The 25,504-nt window shown below is 39.3% G+C and overlaps 2 protein-coding genes across 3 annotated transcripts in view; one reads left to right on the forward strand and one right to left on the reverse strand.

Annotated features, from left to right (window-relative positions):
• The window catches only part of CUNH1orf21 (chromosome unknown C1orf21 homolog), a 237,903-nt gene that overhangs the window by 186,160 nt on the left and 26,239 nt on the right, over positions 1-25,504 (forward strand). For both annotated transcript variants that reach the window (XM_021668072.2, XM_021668071.2), the window contains one exon: positions 22,288-22,364. In XM_021668072.2, the coding sequence (XP_021523747.1) occupies positions 22,288-22,364 (77 nt within the window). The remainder of the gene's footprint in view (positions 1-22,287; positions 22,365-25,504) is intronic.
• On the reverse strand, positions 19,412-19,772 carry LOC105711656 (small ribosomal subunit protein eS27). Its single transcript, XM_012444460.3, has one exon. The coding sequence runs from the start codon at positions 19,721-19,723 to the stop codon at positions 19,469-19,471; it is 255 nt and encodes an 84-aa protein (XP_012299883.2). The 5' UTR covers positions 19,724-19,772; the 3' UTR covers positions 19,412-19,468.

Genomic DNA, 25,504 nt, shown 5'->3' on the forward strand with positions numbered 1-25,504 from the left:
GGCTAATCTTGAGACAAAGAGGCTTGAAGTCTGAGCTGTGGAATTCCAGAGATGGCCTTGAGGCAGTTAATCTACAACCCACCCATTGTTGAGATGACACCCGGCTGCACTCCAGGTGGACCGTGACTGAAGTCAACCACCAGAACAAGACACCCAGACCTCGTGCCCAGCACACTCCTGCACGCCCCCCATTCCATGTTCACCTTTTAAAACTCTCTCTCTAGCCTGAAGTTGGAAATGATTCCCTTGAGGCTAGAGCCCAGGCATTCTCCTATCTGCCAGCAATCGAAAGCTACTTTCCTTTTACCACATACACAAAAAATTGTGGTAAAATATACATAACATAAGATTTATCATCTCAATCATTTTTGAGTGTACAGTCCAGTGGTATTAAGTACATTCACACTGTTGTGCAACCATCACCACCATCCATCTCCAGGACTTTTTTCCATCTCGCAAAACATACACTTTGTACCCATTAAACACTGATTCCTCCTCCTTCCCTGCCCCTGGTCATTGGCAACCACTCTTCTACTCTCTGTCTCCATGAATTTGACTACTCCAGGTTGCTGGGCATTTTAGAGACGGTCTTACATGACACTGTGAGTATTATAAGGGACTAATACTTGATATTTATTAGCATTATGACCTGAGAGTCTTATGGGAAAAACGTTTCAAAGATATTTAGAGTGAAATGATGCATGTTAAGTTCTTTGAGGTTCTTGTAACTCAGCTCGAAAGCGATGGGATGGCTGCTGTTTCTTGCTCTTTTTCTCCTGTGGAACCACAATCACAATTGTCGTCAAGGCTACAGTGAAAACACCACTCGTTCCCTTTGATGGTCCCCCATTCTTGTGCCTCAGCTCCAAAGGTCTTTCTGCCCTTTCTGTGCCCGGCTTCATTTTGAGTGGGATTAACATTGCTGAACCGTGTAGCCCACAAGTAAAGGAAGACAAATGTTCATATGTTCCTTCCTCCAACAAACCTTTATTAAATACCTACCACATTACCTACTATATACAAAGATGGATAAGACATGAACACTGTCTTTAAGGGGCTTGCATTTTATTAGGTTGAAGCGTTTAACATAGCCTGTAGTAAGAAGAGACAGATATGTACACAGATAAGCCAAGACGCTGAGATAAGTCTCTGCCAAGAATAGCGGGGGAGAAGGTGGTTCTACCCAGGACGGGAGGGCGTCAGCATGGCGTTTTCTTTTGCTTTTCTTCACAAGCCTGTTGGAGCATACCATGCTACCTTGACTAGCTTCTGCAGTTGCTTTTCATAGTCTCTGGAGGAACTGGAGTTGGTGCAGTGATACAGAGCAGTAGAGCAGGTGGTGGTTCGCTAGCTTGGACAGCGAAGCAGCAGTTCCTGTTGCCACTTGCTTCTCACTTCCATTATCAGTGGTCATTAAATGAAAGTGTGCACATTTTCTAGAGCGCGGTTGAAGGTTTTTTCGTACACAGATGAGCTAAATTCTGTTACTTACCTTACACTTTGTTGGAGGCTGAACTTTTCTTTGGAAGGCTAAACGAGGAAATGCTCATTCGTTTCTGGATTACAGTATTCTTCTTTCAAAGAAAATTACCTGAACACAACTACTTAATTTGGAGGAAAAGATAAAATTAAACTCCAGACTTGGTGCAATGGCAGGTGCCTCTGGATCCAGCTACTTGGGAGGCCAAGGATGGAGAATCACCTGAGGCCAGGAGTTCGAGGACAGCCTGGGCAACATAGCAAGACTTCCTTCTCTAAAAAATAAAATAAAATAATAAACCTTTCTACAAGACAGAATAATGATAGAAGTTGGTTGTGACAGGAGAGTGCTGTTTTGGAGATTGCAGCCAGGGATGTCAGAACAGTGAGCTAGGGTTGGTGAAGGACTCACTGTTGTCAGTTCAGGAAGAGGTCACTATGCTGTGGAGAGGACTATGGCATAGCCATACGTCCTAAGCCAGAGCCTACAAAAGCCAGGAATTTAGGGCCCTTTAGCCGAGTCTTCAAACAGTAGCATGGACACTGCAGTCTGGTCTATCCAAATCATTCCCTGAACTGCACCTTCCTCTTGACAATATATACAGGATATTTATTTGAGGGAAAAGCTGCCACTTAGTTATGTAATATCTTTCTGTCTTGGTCACCCTACAACAAGGAATTAGGTAGAGATGGAAAACAAATTTTGTACTATTAAATAAGATTTAAATATATATTTTTCAGGCACAACTTTTTTATTTTTTAATTTTTGCTTTGTTTTTAAATCGGTAAAAGACATTAGGTCCTAGAAGCTGCAGTGATCTAAGTAGCAGCAAATTTGTGCATCATATGTACTTTTTGTTTTGTTTGTTTGAATATTTAAATAATGTTTAATATCTTTAAATCATGTTAAATATGCTTAAATGAGTTAAATATGTTTATGTTCAATTTGTTAAATGTGTTTAAATTATAATTTTAAATTATCACACTGCTGTCACAGCTCCCTTGTGTGAAATTCTGCACTATACATACTAATTGTAGTAAAGTTACCCCCATATCCCAGGTGAGAAAAACAACTCTGGAAGATAATTTTCACTGAAGTCTAAGCAAACTTCATTAAATGGATTGTGATACGATTATAAATGATGTGAAAAATAACATTTTAACATCAAGTAATCAACTCAAGAAAAGGGTATGCTTAGACACATTTTTAACATTTTTAAAAAGTAATATTCTACCCTCCTCTGGTCCTCAGAATTAAAGCATAGTGAACAGGAAAGACAAGGAAAATAATACAGCCGAGTGCTGAGGCAGAATATCTTGCCAGATGTAACGAAGGTGGCGTATTCACAGTCATGGGTTGCTTAACGACTGGGAAACATGGTAAGAAATGCATCCTTAGGTGATTTTATCGTCATGAGAACCTCATAGAGTGAACTTACACAGGTTCTACACACTGAGGCTCTATGGTATAGCCTGTCACTCCTAGGCTACACACCTGTACAGCATGTCACTGAGCTGAATCCTGCAAGCAGTTACACATGATGATAAGTAATTGTCCATCTAAACATCTCTAAGCATAGAGTAAATATACAATAAAAATACAGTAGTATCATCTTACAGGACCCCTGTCCTACATGCAGTTCGTAGTTGACCGAAATGCTGTTATGCAGCATGTGACTGTGTTTAACAACCGGCTCTCCCTAGTATCACCCAGCTCTAGCATACGGCCGGCTAGATGTATTACTTGGTCAACTTGAGTGACCTTTTAGAAGAATTTTGATTGCCTTTCGAGTGGGCTTTATCTTTCCAGTTATATCCTGGTCCCTCTACCCGCTGTTATTTACTGGAGGCACTTCATCCCTTTCCATGACTTGCTTGGCCTTGACTTGCTTTGGGCTAGAAAGGGGCAGTTGCTGTTTCTCAGCTATGGCCATTGGGGGATTTCCAGGGTTTTTGCCCTGTTGTTAAAATTGTGTGTCCCTTCCAGACCTCTCTCATCTTTAGATACTGGAACGTAAGGGAGAATTTAAGAATAAGTGGTCTTTTTTGCATCCTTTTCAATTTATATAGATTTGGCTTTTTTAAGAATGTAAAATATTTATCGAAAGAGATGGAAATGCAGAGTTTCTATCCTCTCTTGGCCGGTAACTCTCTGGCCTTGTTTCCTTGATGTTCTTCTTAATGTTCTCATCTGTTGGTAATGCTTACCTCTTATAGTTGTTGTGAGGATTGAATGATAACAGTTAATACAAATAACAGCAATAATGGTAATTGCTGGCATCTGCTGGGCTCTTACCACATGGCAGGACTTGTGCCTGGCATTTCATCTGCATTAACTCAGTTCATGCCCACAGGCCTTAGTCAAGTGTCTGGCTCTTGGGAGGGCTGCTGGCAATGAGATCTATTATTTTTGTTGTTATTGTGTTTACAATTACAGGAGACCATAAGAGACAAGGAATCAAAAGCTATGTTTCTCCATTGTCAGATTATCAAGGGAACATAGTAAAGAATATACATACGATCTCATGTAAGGAAAAAATGAAGCATGATTGTGTCTGTATTCTAGCAGTTTATCATTGACAGCATACAACTCTTTGAGAAAGGAGGCGTAGGGAGAGGGAGCGAGAACATGCATATAGGAGAACGGACCAGTATGCACGCTGTTCTGTTCTGTTCTGTCAGCATGTTTTCTAATAGATGACTATTGGACAGCAGATGTAGCGCCCACATTTGTGAGTTTTCATTTCAGCAGTTTACTGAAGTGAAATGTAGAGAAATGGGATAAAGTCTCTAACATTTCTAGTAAGTTCTATCAATCAGGAACCCCTGGAGTTTGGTAAAAATCAGAGTTGAAGATGATTATTGTTAAAAGTTTCTACTGCATTATGGTATAAGCCAAGATCCAAGCAAGATTTAAAAAAAAAAAAATTATGCTTCAAGTGGGCGTGGTGGCTCATGCCTGGAATCCCAGTACTTTGGGAGGCCAAGGTGGGCAGATCACGAGGTCAGGAGATTAAGACCAACCTGACCAACATGGTGAAACCCTGTCTCTACTAAAATACAAAAATTAGCTGGGCATGGAGGTGCGTGCCTGTAGTCCCAGCTACTCAGAAGGCTGAGGCAGGAGAATCGCTTGAACCAGGGAGGCAGAAGTTGCAGTGAGCTGAGATGGCACCACTGCACTCCAGCCTGGGCAACAGTGCAAAACACCATCTCAAAAAAAAAAAATTACACTTCAGTCAAGTGGATGCCACCTTGTGTGTAAGTCTCGTGGTACAGGCACTCTCTCAGTCCATGATCACTTTGGATGCTTGCAGAGGTCTTCTGTCAGAATCAACTTTGTTTCTAATGGAGGAAAAAAAAAACTATTTTAATGTAGTCATTATTGCTGTGTATCATTGTAAACAGCATTTTAACCCTTTTCCATCTGCCCCAAGAATACTCACTGGTGGCACTTGTGGCTGCGGCGTTTACCCCGAGATAACTTTCACCACACAGTATCTCTTAATATTATTTTCACATCACTCTAGTATATCGACTTTGGAAACAACAGATATCATCCTATTCATAGCATTCTAGTTTTAGTAGTGGTATTTCCATTTAAAAAATACGGTAATTCTCAATCGCTGAAAATGTCAAGTCCTAGAAAATGTAACACTCCTACACGTGATGTTAACATCATTCTCGAAGAGTTGTTGGCCGAAGATTCATTTGACGAATCCGATTTTTCCGAAATAGACGTTTCTGATGATTCAGATGATTCTGATGTTAGTTTTGTTTAGAAATAACTCCAAAATGGTTTGTATATTTTATTTTCACGTTGAAAGTCAGTCAGATTTGCTTCAGCCTCAAAGAGCATGTTTACGTAAAATTAAATGAGTGCTGGCAGCAAGCCTCACTTTTTTCCTAAACAGGAAAAAGGTTAACAGTTACTTTGAAAGAATAAAATGATAAGTGGTGAATAATGTGGAGTATTAGTGGCTTGGAATTAAAAACTCAACCTGGATGATGGGTTCAATCATACCCCAAACCTCAGCATCAAGCAATATACCCTTGGTACAAACCTATACACATACCCCCGAATATAAATTAAAAGTTGAAATCTTTAAAAAACTTTTAAAATAAAATAAATAAATAATTCAAATTGCATTTTACTTCAAATTAGAAGTGAAGATAGGCCTGGCACGGTGGCTCATGCCTGTAATCCCAGCACTTTGGGTGGCCGAGGCAGGCGGATCACCTGAGGTCAGGAGTTCGAGACCAAACTGCCTAACATGGTGAAACCCCATCTCTACTAAAAAAAAAAATACAAAAATTAGCCAGGTGTGGTGGCACACACCTGTACTCCCAGCTACTTAGAAGACTGATACAGGAGAATCGCTTGAACCCAGGAGGTGGAGGTTACAGTGAGATGAGATCACACCACTGCACTTTCAGCCTGGGTAACGGAGCAAGACTCCATCTCAATAAAAAGAATAAGTGAAGATAATATATGCCTTGGAAACATCAGAAGACTCAAACATTTTATGATTATAAGTGATTGTGAAAACTCTGATGTCGGATGCATCTGAAAAGTTTAAATTGTTTCCTGAAATGTACATATGGAAAAAGTAATATTTCTAAATATGATTTGTATATAACATGTGAATTTAAATATGTACATGTCACTGAATTAGCAAACTATATAAGTCATCAGCTGAAGATTTCAACCATATCCCTAAAGGATTATGTATTTACATTTGCCAAGATACATTTCTGAGGATCTCATTGGAAAGATAGGAACCACTTTGCATTCAGACCTATATGATTCATTAAAGCTCTCAATCAAGTCCTTTAACTTTTTTTCTTTGCCTTTTATTCAAGTAGGAAAAGATTTTCACCTAAGTGGAGAAGCAAGGAATAAGGGGAAAAGGAAACTGGCTCTTAAGACTGACTAGCAGGACCTAGAGTGCGTGAAAAGAATGGAGAGAATGTGCTTATTATATTTTTAATGAACCCTTAATTTGAAAGGCTCCTAGTGAAAGCGCCTCAGAGGGAAGAGCCGGGAAAGCAGCAGAGGACATGGATGGTTTGTTCTTACCCTCTCTCCCTGACGAGCTGCTGTCAGGGGCTGCGGAGGGCCCAGTCCCGTCACTATCTCGCATCCACAGGATGAGCTCGACTCGGGTGTCTTAGGGGAATACACACCAACTTTGAGGGCAAATATGAAGACAGATAATATGGGAGTTTTCTAAAAGGCTGAAAAGATAAGCAAATGAAGAAACTCGGGGCTCAACACAGCCCTTTAAAGGACTACAGGATCAATTCTGTTTGCAGAGTTTAGAATGAAGATATTTCTAGCGCTGCATTTCCCAAAAAGCCAAGGAGAGAGAAAAAAAGAATGGTGCTTAATCTCTGTTGCCAAAAACCGCATTTGAATTTTGAAGAATAGTTTTAACCCAAATTCTAGCCACAACCAGTCTCTTCCTAGCAGCATTGACTAAAATACCTCAGAAATAGAACAATGCCAGATTTGATTATTGACTGTTCCTACTGTGTATAGAAATCTAGTGACTGGCTCCACACTGTAAAATAATTATAGCATAACAGAGATGACACTTGTATTAGCTAAAAAGCCAAGAAAGTGAAGGGGGACACTGTTAAATATCGACTTCCCCTCATTTACTCTGACTTCTGATGGGAAGAGGTTGCAGAGGGGTGTGGAAGAGGGTGTATGAGTAAGGACCTAAATTCACAGTTAACCAGGACTAATCATAGAAGTGCTGAAAGAAATAATAAATAAAACAATCTGAAAAACTTAAAACCCCCCTGTATGTGAAAACACAAAGAGGTTTTAAAAAAAAAAACTTCTAAAACATCATAATACATGCAACAGAATTCATACATTTTATATTTATGTATACTAACAGAAAAAAAATTAATACAAAGGGTTCATAGCAGATGAATTAAAGAGGTTTTAGCTATGGCTTCTCCTCTCCCAGCAAACCCCTGACACCTGCTAAAAGACCCCCAACCCCTTAACACAGTGTAGGCGCCTGACTAAAGGCAGGCTAACCAGTGTTTCCCTGGGATGCTTGTAATTGGTACAAACAGGAAGACCCTCTTGCCTGTTGGGACACAGAGGTGGAAGGATTGAGTCTGGGGTTGCCAGGAGGTCATGAAAAAAAAAATGAAACCAAGGTGACAAGCAAAAATGGGAGACAGGGAGACAGAGGGCGTCGCTTGACTCCCTGAATCCAGTCAGGCCCAAGTCTGATCAGCTCTATTACTGTTCGGTAAACCAATATATCACTTTTCTGCGGAGGTAAATCAAGTTGAGTTTTGTCACTTTTTTTTTTTCGGACACAGAGTCTCACTCTGTCACCCAGGCTGGAGTGGAGTGGCACAATCTTGGCTCATCTCAACTTCTGCCTCCCAGGTTCAAGCGATTCTCCTGCCTCAACCTCCTGAGTAACTGGGACTACAGACATGCACCACCACATCCAGTTAATTTTTTGTATTTTTAGTAGAGACAGGGTTTCCCCATGCTAGCCAGGCTGGTCTCGAACTCCTGACCTCAAGTGATCTGCCCACCTGGGCCTTCCAAAGTGCTGGGATTACAGGTGTGAGCCACTGCGCCCAGCCTCTGTCACTTTTGAGGGAAGGAGTTCAACTGCTACCGAACAGACAGTTCTCAGAACCTTCCGTCTTCTCACTGTCTTGCCAGTCCTCTGCTCTGTCGTCACTGGAACTCCCCTCTGCATTGCCCTGGTGAACTGAAATTTCTTCTCACTCTATTATCCAGGGTCCTCTCAAGCCTCCACTGCCACCAGCTTCAGGCCCACTCTTGTGCAGTCACAGTCTATAGCAATGCTGAACTAAACTGCCCTGTTTTCCTCCCCGGGATTACTGCAGCAGGCTCCTAGGCAACCTCCCTCCCTCCAGTTCTCATGCGCGCTGCTGCCAAAGTGATCTTTATAGAACTCAGATCCACTCCTGTGACTTCCTGCTTAAAATCCTTCAGAGGCTCTCGCCATGACTTTTGGAATAAAACCTCAAATTCTTAATTTGTCTTGCAAGGGCCTGAGGATCTGACAGAGATCCTCCGCCCCTGGCCCCCGCCCCGTGCTGGCCTGCACTCTGCACTCCAGCCAGGAGCCAAGCCGATGCTGTAAATGGGTCGAGACTTTTGGGGACCTTGAGACAGGTGAATGCATTTTGCATGTGGGGTGGGTATGAACCTTTATAGGCCAGAGGGCACATTGTGGTAAGCTGAATAATGATGTCCACATCCAAATCCACAGAACCTATAAATATGTTATTTTACATGGTAAAAGAGACTTTAGAGATGTGATGAAATTAAGCATCTTGGCTTTATCTCGAATGCTTTGAGTGGACACAATATATTCACAAGGATTCTTACAAGAGGGAGGCAAGAGAATCAGAGTTAGAAAAAGAAGATGGAATAACAGAAGCAGAGGTTGGAGAGAAAAGTTACCACAGTGCTGGCGTTGAAGATGGAGAAGGGAGCCGTGGACCGAGGTGGGTTGGTGATGTGTAGAGCTAGAAAGGCAGTGAAGCAGGTCTCTCCTGTTGCCTCCAAAGGAAGGCAGCCCTCCAGAAGTGTAACATCATAAATCTGTGTCATTTTAAGCCGCTGAATTTGTGTTAATTTGTTATAACAGCAATAGGAAAATAATATGGCAGATTTTCTGGGCACAGACAGTTTTGGAATTAAAGAGAGTTGTGGGTGTGTCCAGCTCGTTCAGGAAGGCTGGAGTCTGATTTTAATTTTTGGCTGGCTTCTACGGCACAATGAGCGTGAGAAAAATGATCTGCCTTTAAGACAAACTAGATCATTTAACTTTTTGTTTTTAGCTTTGACATGTGCAGTTTCTCAATTTAGTGGAAAAACAAAAACTGGCAAGGTTTTGGTTAGTCACAGAAAAAGTTTAGCAATTCTGTGCAAACGGTGGGTTTTTATTTGTTAAAATATCAAAGACATGATGGATGATACATTTCTTTGTTACAATATTTTGTTAACTTTGATGAAGTGTAATTTTATTTTTCTGGCTATATTTTTATCCATCAGAAAAATCTAGTTTTAAAGCATGTTTATTTTGTGGTAGTCAGGTCTTAAATGCAGTCTCCTGGGGACCCAGGCAACAGGCATGGTTAATAGTTGAATTCCTAAGATCTTTGGTCTTACTTTGGATCACAGTGAGTGTGATTCCCATTCACATGTGTTTTGTCTCATTTAATAATCAGAGAGGAGAAATGAGAAATGGAGAAAACACGGTGGGGGGGCGGTGTATGTATACAGCTTTCTGGGGTGTGAACCATGGATTTTGTCTCTATTCTGTTGTGTCTAAGTGGCATTTAGCATAATTGACTAGTCCTGTTCCACTACAGTTTTAAGCTAATCAGGTACTTTTAGTTTGTTTTGAAGTTTAAGCGCCAAATGGAATTTTGGCCCAGTTTAAAATTTCAGTGCAGTTTGTAATATATTTCTGTGAAATACACATATGTTAGTAACAAATAAGATACTTGACAGAGTTGCATATCAGACTACTCAGAAGAGGAGACCTCTGTGATTAATTATAGATACATAGTTCTGCGATCAAGAATACTTACATATTTTGTTAATTAGCATTATGATAGTTATTAAAGTTATCCATAAATACTCCAATTCTCCTCCTTCTAAGAAGGAGTAGGATTGTACAAAGGGACTTCAAAAAGTTCATGGTAAAATGGAATTTAAAAATAAAAATAAAACTTTCTCGGCCGGGCACGGTGGCTCAAGCCTGTAATCCCAGCACTTTGGGAGGCCGAGGCGGGTGGATCACGAGGTCAAGAGATCAAGACCATCCTGGTCAACATGGTGAAACCCCGTCTCTACTAATACAAAAAAAAAAAAATGAGCTGGGCATGGTGGCGCGTGCCTGTAATCCCAGCTACTCAGGAGGCTGAGGCAGGAGAATTGCCTGAACCCAGGAGGTGGAGGTTGCGGTGAGCCGAGATCGCGCCATTGCACTCCAACCTGGGTAACAAAAGCGAAACTCCGTCTCAAAAAAAAAAAAAAAAAAAAAAAAAAAAAAAACTTTCTCAACATAAGCTCTGTCATGTTTGAGACACTTTTGTAAGCAATGATACCCATCATTTAGTCCATCCCTAAAGAACTGAGAACCTGACATCCGTCCTCTTGTGAAGGTTAAAAAAAGAACTGAGGGTCTTGGAAATTTAACCATATCAATGCAGTCTTTTTACATATTAGCTGAATAAAAATGGGTGCCCTTTAAAGATTTTTTTTTTTTTTTTTTTTTTTTTTTTGAGACAGAGTCGCTCCATTGCCCAGGCTGGAGTGCAGTGGCACCATCTCAGCTCATTGCAACCTCCACATGCTGGATTCAAGCAATTCTTATGCCTCAGCCTCCTGAGTAGCTGGGACTACAGGAGTGCACCACCATGCCCAGCTAATTTTTTGTGTGTTTTAGTAGAGATGGGGTTTCACCATGTTGGCCAGGCTGGTCTCAAACTCCTGGCCTCAAGTAATCTGCCTGCCTTGGCCTCCTGAAGTGCCGGGATACAGGCATGAGCCACTGTGTCCGGCCTAAAGAATTTTTTAAATATAGGCTTTTTTTTTATTTTATTATTATTTTTTTTTAAGAGATGAGGTATCACCATGTTGCTCAAGCTGATCTTGAACTCCTGGGCTTAAGCAATCCTCCCACCTTAGCATCCCATCAAGATTTTCGGAAAGTAGAGATTACTCCTTGTGAGAAAGATTTTTTTATGATTAGAAAACAAAAGGTTAGAAGGAGCCAAATCAGGACTCTAGGGTGGATACCTAATGATTTCCCATTAAAACTCTTGCAAAATTGCCATTACTTGATGAGAGGAATGAGCAGGAGCCTTGTCATGGTAAAGAAGGACTCTCTAGTGAAGCTTTCTGTGGCATTTTTCTCCAAAAGCATTGGCTAACTTTCTCAAAACACTCTCCTAATAATCAGATGTTATATTCTTTGGCCCTCCAGAAAGTCAACAGGCAAAATGTCTTGAACATCCCTAAAACTTGTTGCCATGATCTTGACTCTTGACTGGTTCACTTTTGTTTTGTGTAGACCACTTCCTCCTCTTGGTAGCCGTCACTTTGACTGTCTTCAGGATTGTACTGGTAAAGCCATGATTCATCTCCTGCTGCAATCCTTTGAGGAAATGCAGATCAGGATCTTGATCCCACTTATTTAAAATTTTCATTGAAAGCTCTGCTCTTGTCTACAGCTAATCAAATGGAAAGTCTACTCAACTTGGATTTTTAGTCAGACTTACATAAGCTGAACCAATTGAGACGTCTATGATGTTGGCTGTTGTTTCTGCTGTTAATCATTGATTCTCCTCAAATAGGGCATGAACAAGATTGGGTTTTTTTCCTTGCAAATTGATGTGGATGGTCTGTCCCTGTGGGCTTCATCTTCAACATCATCTCATCCCTTCTTAATATGAGTTATCCACTTATAACCCGCTGATTTCTTTGGGGCATTGTCCCCATAAACTTTTCGTCAAGCATCAGCGATTTCACCATTCTTCCACTTAAGCTTCACCGTAAATTTGTTGTTTGTTCTTGCTTTGGTTTTAGTAAAATTCTTATTGCTCTGATAGGGTCTGTTTTAAAACTGATATGTTATCCTTAGTGCCTTGAACTTGATTCTGCTCAAACATGTTATAACTACTCAGTATGAATTTATTTTGGTGAAAAAATATTTAAAAACCCTGAATAATCTTTTCATAATATATGTTCTCCAGGAACTTTTTGAAGACCGTTTATATATTTTTTCTACTCTCTTGAATTTAGATATGGTCCTGTGACATGCTTTGGCCAAGTAAATAGGAACATCTAACCCTTGCTGAACTCCAGCCACGGTGATTATGAAAGCACCTGTTGACATGGGGCCTCCATTAACCCAAGTCGCTAAGTGATTAGATTAAGCAGAGCTATCCTGCAGTCTGTGGGGTATGCGCAGCATGTGCAGGAGATAAACAACTAGTATTGGGGGTCATTTTTTACTACACCATAACCTACCCTATCCTGACTAATAAAAACACTGTGGGCAAAAACTGATTGTGGTTCTTTCAAGTTGGCTGATTTTCTGTGTGTACATATAATACTTTTTGGAAAAACTTGGGGATGTTTTATCTTTTTGAAATAGCCTTAACTTCTAATTCCCAGTGGAACTTGTAGCATAGCCATTTCCTTTAATTATTGACATGGTAACTCCATGACTTTAAAAAATTTGTGGGTATGCAATTAAATCTGTTCTGAGCAATTTTTTTTACAACTCTGTTTACTTTCCTAAGATTTTAAATGTTTGCAGTCTACCTTGAAAAGCAACTTTGTGAAAAATATTAGGTGCTTTAAAACTGATTTGCCCCACTTCATGTTTGCTTGATATAAAATGAGATATGTGGCCGTATTTTAATTTATAGAAAAAATTAAAAGCCTCCAGAAAGCTGAGGCTTTACACAACAACTTTATTATTACTAATTGTAACAAAATACTAATAAGTCTAATAATCTCTGTGGACAGGTAATTGTAATGGAAGTGTTGGCTTCAGGTAATTGTATTGATACTGGTAGCCCAAGTTAATAGTTGCATCTGATAGCTTGGGCCTTTTCATTTGTAAACATCCCGAAATTCTGAGAGTCAAGATGGCTTCTCTGATCACCATCTTTCAGAAGATAAGATAAAATTTCTTTGTATTTGAAGGAAACAGTGTCTTATCTCATGTTATTACCGTTTCAGAAAATCAAGTATAAAACATCAAATGGGATTGTTTTCTTAGAGATTGCATCCTATGGGTTACTCCCCCAAAGCTAGAATGATTACTTATTTTATAGCCAAATTTTTAAAATGTGTGTGTACCTCCCCACAAATCTCTTGCTTTTAGTTTTTAAAGTATTTACTTTTTCTGGTTTTCATCTGCTTCTGAAATGCAGTTGTGCAGATATACACACATGTGCTCACAGTCTGTGTGCGGGGCACACCCTTTGAGAGTTTCTCTTTAGTGCTTTTGTGTCTCCTCTCTGTGTAGGGCCCTCGTTAACAGTCCCAGGAGCTGAGACTCTAATCTCCACTACTTTTCTCTAGGCCTCCAGCATCCATCTGGCCCCTGAGATTTCTCTATAAGACAGACTTCCTATTGCTGGACCCAGAAAAAGAAAATGAGATTCCTCTCCACTCTATCAATTCAGAACCCATCTGCAAAGGGAACCTTACAGGGCAACAACTTTCTCAGACTGAGTGGGATAAAAAAGGCAAAGAAGTGACAGGAGAAAAGCAGTTCCATCCATTGCAAACAATGCTTTCAATCAGCATCCCGAACATTGTGTTGTTCCCTTCAGAATTAAAAAGGTGAGGTTTGAGGGAATGGTTTTGTTTGGTTTTGTTTTGAAACCGAGTCTTGCTCTGTCGCCCAGGCTAGAGTGCAATGGCACGATCTTGGCTCCCTGCAACCTCTGCAACCTGGTTTCAAGCGATTCTCCTGCCTCAGCCTCCCGAGTAGCTGGGATTGTAGGTGCACACCACTATGCCCGGCTAATTTTTGTATTTTTAGTGGAGATGGGGTTTTACCATGTTGATCAGGCTGGTCTCAAACTCCTGACCTCAAGTAATTCTCCCGCCTCAGCCTCCTAAAATGCTGGGATTACAGGCGTGCCACCGCGCCCAGCCAAGAATGTCTTGAAGATCCTCTTGGCATTTTCACTTTCCCTTTGGGAGACACCAAAGAGAATAAGGGATTGGGAAGCTTGCAACAACAGCCTAAGTACAGTGAGTTTGTCTTCAGCATCGGAGAAACTAAGAAGAGAACGATCAGTTTACTCTAGACACTGACAAGTGTGTTCTGTTCATAAAGAAATAAAATTACTCCAGGCAAAGGAAAAACTTGTTTGATTTGCTATTTAAATAAATCTGTCACTACCTCACAGTAGTTAGCAAACATTTTTGAGAAATGGATGTTTTTCCCAATTGATTGAGCCCCTACATATTAATAATAAAAAAAGTTAAAAGTTGTGCTGGTCTAGTGGGTCTCCCTGTTGACCCTGAGGCAACTCCGCAGAGCCCCAAGGCTTAGGTTGAAAGCTCTGTAGAGAGCCCAATGGGGAAATACTAAGTGTAAAGACTCTTTCCTCTGAAATAGAAGTTCTCAAACTTTTTTGAGTTAAGAATAACCTAAGACTCTTGTTTAAAATGCAGATTCTTGGGCTTCAATTCCACGGACGCCCACTTGGAATGTCTTGAGTGGGACCTGGGAATCCCTATTTTAACACACATCCCAGATGATTCTGATTCAAGTGTGGATGGGTCATGAAAAACGAACTGCCTGTGGAGGGCCCTGTCAAAAGCCTTTATCTTAGTCGCAGTTGGTCTCAGTTTATTTTAGGGAGAGTACTTAGTTCACAAGTGTCAAATACCATTAAAATAGATTTTTCTTACTAAGAGAAACAATATCTTAGTTACTTCATCTGTCATCTCACAGTTAAGTCTCTTTTCCTATTTCTGGGGCACCTCAGACATTGCATGGCTCTCAGCCCCCTCTGCTGGGTGTGCTCCATCCGAGCGGCTTCTAATACTGAACCACATGTCTCACTGCTCTCACCACTTTCTTCTTCCTCCTCCTTCCAGCCCTGTTGGTTTGTTTGCTTGTTGTTCTTCTTTTTTTTAAGAAAGCAGGTCTCTTTAAACTTACCTTTCCCCAACAAACAAATTCCAAAGTAGAAGTTAAATGTTTATAAACAAATAAAACTGACTTCTTTATCCAAATATTGCCAACCAGTAAGTATACAAGTGCTCCCAAGGTGGGTTTTCTGAAGGATACACAAATATAACAAGCCTGAAAAATCATGTTTTTTAAATAAATAAAACCCACAATGAGATACCACACTACACACTCCCTAGAATGACAGTAGTTGAAAAGACAATACAAGTGTTGGTGGTGCAGATGTGGAGAAACTACAACCATTGTGCACTGTTGATGGAATGTAAAATGGTACAGCCACCTTGGAAAACAGTTTGGAAGATCTTAAGTAGTGAAACATAAACTTCCTATGTAATCTCTCAGTTCTACTCCTAGGAATCTACCTAAGAGAAATGAAAACATGTCTACAAAAAGACTTTTATCTGAATATTCATAACACCACTATTCATAATAAGCACAAACTAAAAACAATACCAGTGTCCATCAGGGGATGGGTAGATGAACAAAATGTGGTGTATCCATACACTGGAATATTATTTAGCAATAGAAATAAATAAAATACCATCATATGCTACAATTTGGATGAATCTCAGAAACAGTATGCCAGGTGGACAATGCTAGGCATAAAAGGCTTAATATTGTGTGATTTCATAAGAATCTAGAAAAGGCAAATTTTTGAGAGACAGAAAGCAGATCTGTGGTTCCCCAGCACTATGAACAAGAGCAGAGATAACCTGTAAATGCTGATAAAGACACTTTCTGGTATGATAGCACTATGTTGAAACTGGATTGTGGTGATGACTGCACACCTCAATAAATTTACTGAAATCATTTAATTATAGAGTTGTAGTGGAGAAATTTCATAGAATGTAAATTTTACCCCCATGAGGCTGTTAAATATTTGTTTTTAAAAATAAAGCATATAGCATAATTACGTAATTAATATTTCTTTTCTGTGCAAAAGAAATAGAGAGGCGCTGTGGTCAAAGTGTGGTCCGTTAGACCTCTTGGGGGTCCCTGACACTTTCTCAGGGAGTTCTTGAAACTCTAGTTTTCTTCTAGTGATACTAAGAGGCCATTTTTCTAGTGATACGAAGAGGCTATTTGCCTTTTTCACGGTGTTGACATATGCACCGATGGTGCAACAGCAACAGTAAGGTAAACTGCTGGTGCCTTAGCCTAAACCAAGGCATTGGCATCAAACCTTATCAGTAGTCATTGTATTCTCCACCACTGTGGACTCATAGTATAAACATCCCTTCCATTTTCACTTACGAATGCCCTCAATGAAGCAGTAAAAATTATTTAATTTTATAAAATGTTGTGGTTTGGATGCATACCTTTTTTTATTTAACTTTTATTTTCAGTTCAAGAATACTTGTGCAGGTTTGTTACATAGGTAAATGCATGTCACAGGGGTTTGTTGTACAGATTATTTTGTCACCCAGGTATTAAGCCTAGTACCCATTAGTTATTTTTCCTGATCCTCTTCCACCACCCACCCTCCACCCCATAATAGGTCCCGGTGTGTGATGTTCCCCTCTATTTGTGCCTGTGTTCTCATCATTTAGCTCCCAGTTATAGTTGAGAACATGTGATACTTGGTTTTTGTTCCTCTTTTAGTTTGCTAAGGATAATGACCTCCAGCTCCATCCATGTTCCTACAAAGGACATGACCTCGTTCTTATTTGTGGCTGCATGGTATTCCGTGGTGTATATGTACCATATTTTCTTTATTCAGTCTGCCACTCATGAGCATTTAGGTTGATTCCAAGTCTTTGCTATTGTGAGTGGTGCTGTAATGAACATATGCATGCATGTGTCTTTATGAGAAAATGATTTATATTCCTTTGGGTATATAATCAGTAAAGGGATTACTGGGTCAAATGGTAGTTCTGTTTTTAGATCTTTGAGGAATTGCCACACTGTCTTTCACAATGGTTGAATTAATTTACACTCCCACCAACAGTGTGTAAGTGTTCCTTTTTCTCCACAACCTCAATAGCATCTGTTATTTTTCAACTTTTTAATAGCCATTCTAACTGATACAAGGTGGTATCTCATTATGGTTTTGATTTGCATTTCTCTAATGATCAGTGATATTAAGTGTGTGAATTGTGAATTTTTTTAACTGGCCACGTCTATCTTCTTTTGAGAAGTGTTTATTCATGTCTTTTGCCCACTTTTTAATGGGGATTGTTTGGGGGTTTTTTTCTTGTAAATTTGTTTAAATTCCTTATTGATGCTGGATATTAGACCTTATCAAATGCAGTTTGCAAAATTTTTCTCCCATTTTGTAGTTTGTCTGTTCACTCTGATTATAGTTTTTCGTTCTGTTTTGTTTTGCTGAGCAAAAGCTCTTTAATTAGATTCCGTTTGTCAATTTTTGCTTTTGTTGCAGTTGTTTTTGGTGTCTTTATCATGAAATCTTTGCTCATTCCTATGTCCAGAATGCTGTTGCCTAGGTTGTCTTCCAGGGTTTTTATAGTTTTGGGTTTTACATTTAAGTCTTGAATCCATCTTGAGTTAATTTGTGTATATCATGCAAGGAGGGGGTCCTGTTTTAAGCTTCTGCATATGGCTAGCCAGTTATCCCAGGACCATTTATTGTATAGGGAATCCTTGCCCTATTGCTTGTTATTGTCAGGTTTGTCAAAGATCAGGTCGTTGTAGGTGTGCAGCCTTATTTCTGGGTTCTCTGTTTTGGTCGTTGTAGGTGTGCAGCCTTATTTCTGGGTTCTCTGTTTTGTTCCATTGGTCTATGTGTGTTTTTGTACCAGGACCTGCTATTTTGGTTGCTGTTGCTCTGTAGAGTTGTTTGAAGTCAGGTAGCATGATACCTCCAGCTTTGTTCCTTTTCCTTCGGATAGTTGTTTTTCCTTGGGCCCTTGTTTTGGTTCCATATGAATTTTAAATTAGTTTTTTCTAGTTCTGTGAAGACATTGGTAGTTTAATAGAAATAGTATTGAATCTATAAATTGCTTTGGACAGTATGGCCATTTTAACAATATTGATTCTTCCTATCCATAAGCATGAAATGTTTTTTTCATTTGTGTCATGTCTGATTTCTTTGAGCAGTGTTTTACAGTTCTCATAGAGATCTTTCACCTCCCTGGTTAGCTATATTCCTAGGGGGTGTGTGTGTGTGTGTGTGTGTGTGTGTGTGTGTGTGAATTGTGAATGGGACTGCATTCCTAATTTAGCTCTTGGTATGACTGTTGTTGGTGTATAGGAGTGCTAGTGATTTTTGTTTTTTTGGGGGAGGGGTTTTGTTGTTGTTTTTTGAGACAGTCTTGCTCTGTTACCTAGGCTGTAGTGCAGTGGTGTGATTGATTCTACTGCCTTAGCTTCCCGAGTAGCTGGGATTACAGGTACATGTCACCATGCCTGGCTAATTTTTGTATTTTTGTATTTTGTAGAGATGGGGTTTCACCATGTTGGCCAGGCTGGTCAGGAACTCCCGATCTCATATAATCTGCCTGCCTCCCAAAGTGCTGGGATTACAAGCATGAGTCACTGTGCCCAGCCACTAGTAATTTTTGTACATTGATTTTGTATCCTGAGACTTTGGATGCATATCTTTTTAATAGCCTGTGTGATGAAGTGGGAAGTATGCATAAAACATTTCTTCTGCATGTCCAAGTTAGATGGTTATCACAGAGAAAACACCTCTGTAGTTGATTGAATTGCAAGCTGAACTAGCAGGTTTTTTTTTTTCTTTTTTTTTTTTTGAGACGGAGTTTCGCTCTTGTTACCCAGACTGGAGTGCAATGGCGCGATCTCGGCTCACCGCAACCTCCACCTCCTGGGTTCAGGCAATTCTCCTGCCTCAGCCTCCTGAGTAGCTGGGATTACAGGCACGCGCCACCATGCCCAGATAATTTTTTGTATTTTTAGTAGAGATGGGGTTTCACCATGTTGACCAGAATGGTCTCGATCTCTTGACCTCGTGATCCACCTGCCTTGGCCTCCCAAAGTGCTGGGATTACAGGCATGAGCCACCGCAACCAGCTAGCAGTTGTTTTTTATGGGACATCATCTCTATTTTAAAAATATATCTCTCTGGCAGATAAATTATGGATATTCAGACCTGATATTTGGTAAATCACTTTCTTAAAAAAGAATGAAGAGAGCCTGACACTTCAAGAAGAATAATTAACAGTATCTCTTGCCAGTGATAAAATTCAAATTTTTTTTTTTTAATCCAAAATGTGTTTATTGAGATGGTTTCCCACTCATCTTGATTCAGAGTGCTTTTAGTGCTGCTTCCTCCTGAAAGAACATCCTTCTGTAAGCCTTGCTTTTCCTCCTGTAGGCTGGCAGAGGACAGTGGAGCAGCCAACACACAAAACTACCGTTTGTGCATGGCTGAAGACCGTGGTGATTTTATAGCATCCTGGGCATTTCACATCCATGAAGTAGGAATTGGGGCTCTGCACCAGGCGTTTCTTCTTGTGTTTCCTCTTCTCCTCTTCTGGAGAGGGATGAAGGAGATCCTTTGCGAGAGGCATGTTCGCGTGGGTAGGTCGTCACCGCCGGAAAGGGTTAAAATTCAAATTTTAAACAAAATCTGGAAGTTAGGAAAACTTATATTCACTACCTTGAGCTTGACAGCTTCAGTCAACGGTTTTCTGAGACTGATGGTGATGTTAACAAATGTAATTTTTTAATATTGTACAATGAAATGTATCCAAATTTGGAGATTATAGGTAAAAGGGTCTTGATACTAAAAAGCTTGAGAAATACTTGCCTAGTAGCGAATAGCATGGAGTTTGGGGCCAGGCTGTTTGGGTTTAAATCCCCATGCTACTGCTTATTACTTGTATGATCTCAGGTAAGTGCTTCACCACTGTATGCCTCAACTTCCTCATCTATAAAATGGGGATAATAATGGTACCCATCTGTGAGAGGTATTGTAGGCATAAAAATGAGTTAATATGTATATATATAATATATATATTTAATAATGTTAAAATTATATATACATATATATATATGCACATATAATATATATACTTATTAATGTTAAAATTAATATGTGTAAGTGCTTAGAATAATGCCTGACTTACAGTAGGTGCTCAGTGAGTGGTTATTGTTGGTCTTGGTAAGTGAAAATTTGTAAAAATGAGCAAACACATTGTAAATGCACAGAAGAAGAAAGGTTTTTGTAATTATATGGGAAATCCAAAGCTACTTTTCCTCCCGTTGCCTCTGTCTCACTTTTGGCCCTGGAAGTGCACTTCTGGGAGTGATACATTACTGAGGGCCAGCTTGTTCTCAATCCTGCTTGTCCATTGAGTCCTGTTGTTTGGGGAGATCATTCCTTACTTAGCAACCACAGAATGGGTTTTTAAGAAAGACTTGGTGAGGCAACATCGTTTTCAAGGGTGCGGTTAAGTAAATGGAATTTAAACAGTATACCACTGTATATCCTTTGTATTTTTAGAATTAGAAGTCACTTTCCTGCCTCAGCAATGTTTAAAATTACAGTGCATTTCTTTTAAGCTCAAAGAGTGGTGGAAATTATGTGAAAGAGAAAGAGGATAAGGTCTTGTTCATTATCAGTGTTTAATCTAAGACACCATAAGATTTAAAAAAGAAAAGGACCAACTTGGAAGGAACCTACATCTTCAGTCCTACAAAGAGACTACATTTGAGCTATTTTGACCTCTAACTTTTAAAAACAAGTTAATGACTTGTTGACATTGTTCATTCATTCACCAGTATTTGCTGTGTGCTTTCCATGAAGTGCCAGGCTCCAACCCCATGTGTTAAAGAAAAGACATGGGCCCTGCCCTTCTGGTGTGAGTGCATTTGGGTTTTCTCATTTCTCCTGCCTGCTCTATAAAAGATTAGGAGTGTTCATCTGCTATTCCTTGACTTACATCAGCAGACAGAACAATATATGTTTCATCCTTCTTAAATGTTCATGAAAACATTCTTAAGTTAGTGTAAGGTAAAGAAGGTAAGACAGACCGCAAGAAATTTCTGATTGTTTCTTTTCCTAAAAGAACACAAACAGAATCACTTATTTTTTGGAGTACTGATCATAGGCACGTGTAGTTCATGTTTGATGGTTAATAACAAACAACAGCATATGTAAGTCATTGGAGTTTCACTGACTTAAGTGGTTTCTGCTGTCCTAAGAGAAATAGGACCTCTAAAAGAGCTCATTTGGGTCTATCTGTCTTATGTGTCATCCCACATCACTCTGCATGTGATGAGAATGTTGCGTGGGCCCGTGACAGTTTTTATTCCTCACTCTAGACTTGGCCATACCTCAAGTTCTTTGAGTGTATATAGTCACATGTTACATAGGTTCAAAGTGGTCTTTCCTTTCATTTTAGGAGTATGTTTTGCAAGCAAATTACAAAGCATCTTGAATATCTTTTTAAGATAATGTTGAAAAACAGAGCAGTAGTATTATTGAGATCATGTTTTTACTGAAATACTAACATTTTAAGATTTGAGGGCATTTCCTTCCTATGTGGCTAGTTATTGGAAATAAGAAATCAGGTCAAGCTAAAAGCCAAAAAGAAGTGTTTCTTGAATGCAGGCTAGGATTGAATTGTATTAATTCAATTGAATTCAATCTCAGCATCTGTTGTGGGTTTTAGTCACGTTCCTGTTCCTGTCACGGCTAGGACCTTCAGCAAACTTTACATCTCAGTAAGTGCAGTTGTCTTTTACAAATAAATTGCTTGGAAGTCAACTAACCTGAGCAAGTGAACAAAGGCTGTGATTGTATTGCTGTTGTTTCTCTTGACACTAGATCTTCTGTTCTTTGATTCATTACTATTAGTGTTAAAGAATTAAATATTAACTGCACATTGTTTTCTAAACAAAGTCATGGTTGTTATAAAGCGAATTTCTCTTTTCATAGCAATGTTTCCTGTTTGACAGGTTCTACCTGTTCTGTGTGTGTCATCTTTGCAAGGACTTTTGCCCTTGTGAGGTAACCAGATATGATGTAGGGCTCTAAACAGATTGAATGTTTCTGTGATGAAAACTTATGCACTCGTTTAATTGTGGATTCTAATCCTGTCTTTTATATGTGTGTGCTTATGTGTTTCAGGAAAAAAGTGCCAGCTCAAATGTCAGACTTAAAACTAATAAAGAGGTTCCGGGATTAGTTCATCAACCCCGAGCAAAGTAAGTTCTAGTTCCTGTTTTCCTTATATACTTGGCCTTCCATGTCCATGGATTCTGCATCTGTGGATTTAGCTAACCATGGATCAAAAATATTCAAAAAATAATAATTCTACAAAGTTCCAAAAAACAAAACTTGAACTTGCCACACACCAAGTACTATGTTGAATTCATGTGAATGAAATGTCGTGTAGGCACTGTATTAGGTATTATAAGTAATCTAGAGATGATTTAGAGTATACGGGAGGAAGTGTGGGGGTTATACAAATACTATGCCATTTTATATCAGGGACTTGAGCATCTGCAGATTTTGGTATCTGCAGAGAGGTCCTGGAACCAACCCCCGCAGATACCATGGGCCAACTGTATTGTTTTTAAAGCTAAAAATGTGAATTCAGAGTGAATCCCATTTTGCCTACCAGACAATCAAGACCTATAATATAAAGCTTTAGTAATTGAGAAAGTGTGGTTTGGTGTAACAGAACAGAATAAAGCAAACAGACGTACAATACGTGACAAAGCTGACTTTGTAGGCCAGTTAGAAGAAAACAGAGAAGAATATCACTATGACCATGAGGTAGGGAAGAATTTTGAATAAGACACAAAGGATGTAGGTCTTAAGGAAAATCATTAATTAATATGACTGCATTAAAAGTAAGAAACTCTTAAAGGTAAAACCCAAATGTTCATTGAAAATATAATGGGTAACTAAACTGTGACATCTTCTTGTGATGGGAATACTATACATCAGTGAAAATGAGTGACTATAGGTACATAGATCATGATAGAGGAATCTCGTAAATATAAAGATGAGCAGTAGAGTAAGCAGCAGTGCATGCCTGTATATGATTTCATTGATATAAAGTAAAACAAAAAACAGGCAGAACTAAGGCATGTGTTGTAAATTAGTATATGATAAAACAATAAAGAGATATAAGGAAATGAAAAGGCTTTAGTTCTTTCTGACCAAATGGAAGACAGTGGAACCAGAGGCTCTATTTCTTAATCTGGGTGGTAATTACGTGAGCGTTCAATTTTTATTATGCAAAAAATGTACAAATAGCATTATATGTCTTCTGTGTATTAGGTATATCACAATTGGAAAGTTGAAAAGAAAAAATTTTAACTTGGAAAAAAAAGAATATATCACATGAGGATCTATAGAGTGCCTAATACATTTTCCCACTTACAGTAGAAACTTGAAAATATGATTGTTGAATACCAACAGATGACTATACCTAAATGTTTGATTTAAAAGGTCAATGCCTGTTCAAGTTAAAAACAATAATTAGTAGTTTTCTAGATTGTTCTAGAACTGACTCTAACCTTAATGATAAAATGTACTTTGTATGACTTTGAAGCTGTCCTCTGCTTCAAAGAGGCTGTGTTATCCCAGAGGCTACAAATCTGTTGTGGTGTTCCACCTAAATGCAAACCAATTTCTTGAGAGTACCAATGACACTGGTACATTTGACAGTCACCCCCCTACCCCAAAATAAATTTGGCTATTACATGTATATATGGATAGCCCCATAAATCGAAATCATAAGCAGAAGAAGGTATGTTATCTCTGGTTCTTCCAAAAGATTGCAACGAAAATTACCTAGTTCATAATCACTTTAACCTGGCTCAGTGTCTGTGGAATCGCTGCTGCCATGGCCACTGTGGTGTCGCAGTTAGGAGACCTCAGGGGGTAGGTAATGGGCTCTGTGATTTAATTTTTACTTTCAAAGAAAACTGGACATGTTAAAATCCACTTACCATTTACCACGTCAGTGTAATGATGCGGCTGATGTTTTCACCCTCGGGTAAATGTGCTGCAGCCACCACCTCCCTAGCCCACTTCACTGCTGATCACTTTCCTCCACTTTATCTGCCTTTGGGGACAGCAGATATCTGATAACACAGCCAAACCACCTTGTCATCCAAGATGTCTGAAATACACTATTTTTAAATACTTCCCTTATCTCAGAGTTATAAAGAGAGATTGAATGGAGGAGAATTTCTCCTTTCTGTTTGAAAGAATACTTACTTAACTTTGACACTCTGAAGCAGCACACTTCACAGACTGGTGTGTGCTGAAGCTTTCAGAGGAGAAAATTCTGTTTTCCACACAGCAGCATGCTCTGTGTGTGTGTGTGTGTGTGTGTGTGTGTGTGTGTGTGTACATGTACGTGGACACATGTGTATATGTATTTTAAACTGTGAATCAGAACATTAGATGCCTGGAATTCAATTAAGAAATCTTCCTGGAGGGCCAAGAGAAGAGTTTTACTTTCCTACTTGCTGACATATAGGATCAATTTACTATACAGATGCATGAAATAAGATGATGCTTCTTTTTCCCCATGAGTGGAAGGACAATGCCATACCATAAAGGCAGATCATCCTCATACCTTCATTTAATGCTTTAATTTGATATCAAGCAAGTGACCCACTGTCTTTGACCTTCAGTTTTCTCAGAGAGAACTGGAAGTGAAAAATCCCGTTTTGTGGGCCTGGAGAACAAATGAAATAGGGTATGCTCACTGCTTATCACATCATCTGGCACTTGGTAAGAATGCCTTAAATAATAGAAACAATCCAAATGCCTTTCACAGGAGGTGGTGTGAATGCACTACACTATATTCACACAATGGGATATCAGTCAGCAGTTCAACCAGATGCACAGCAGCAATGCACAATATTGGATGGGCCCTGGCAGTATAATATTACAAGAAAAGAGTAAGTCCTGAAAGATTACATAGAACGTGATGCACTCTTAATAAAGTTAAACACAACTGAAATAACCTGTCTTTTAAAGGCACACATAGAGATGTGTTAAAACTGTAGAAAAGCAAAGTGAGGGAGTGATAGTTGCATTGGGTTGTGGAAATACACACGCGAATAGGAGCTAACATGGGGTCAGCTATGGTTGTTGTCAAGATCCTCGCTTTTGTTTGTTTTTATTTTTGATTTCACAGGTGTTTATTATGCTACTTTTAAAAAATGAAGTAATTAACAAAATAAGTAAAAGTGAGCTATACATGAACTACTAGTAGATATCTGCCACAGAATGAGGGTTAGGATGAATCTGTTTTCCTGAGGTCCAATTGAAAACTAATGATGATCATGAAGAAAATACTGTATTCAGGCCAAGATTT

This window comes from Aotus nancymaae, unplaced genomic scaffold (genome assembly GCF_030222135.1).
Source record: "Aotus nancymaae isolate 86718 unplaced genomic scaffold, 86718_ANA_hifiasm-v0.15.2.pri h1tg000108l, whole genome shotgun sequence".
Taxonomy (NCBI): domain Eukaryota; kingdom Metazoa; phylum Chordata; class Mammalia; order Primates; family Aotidae; genus Aotus; species Aotus nancymaae.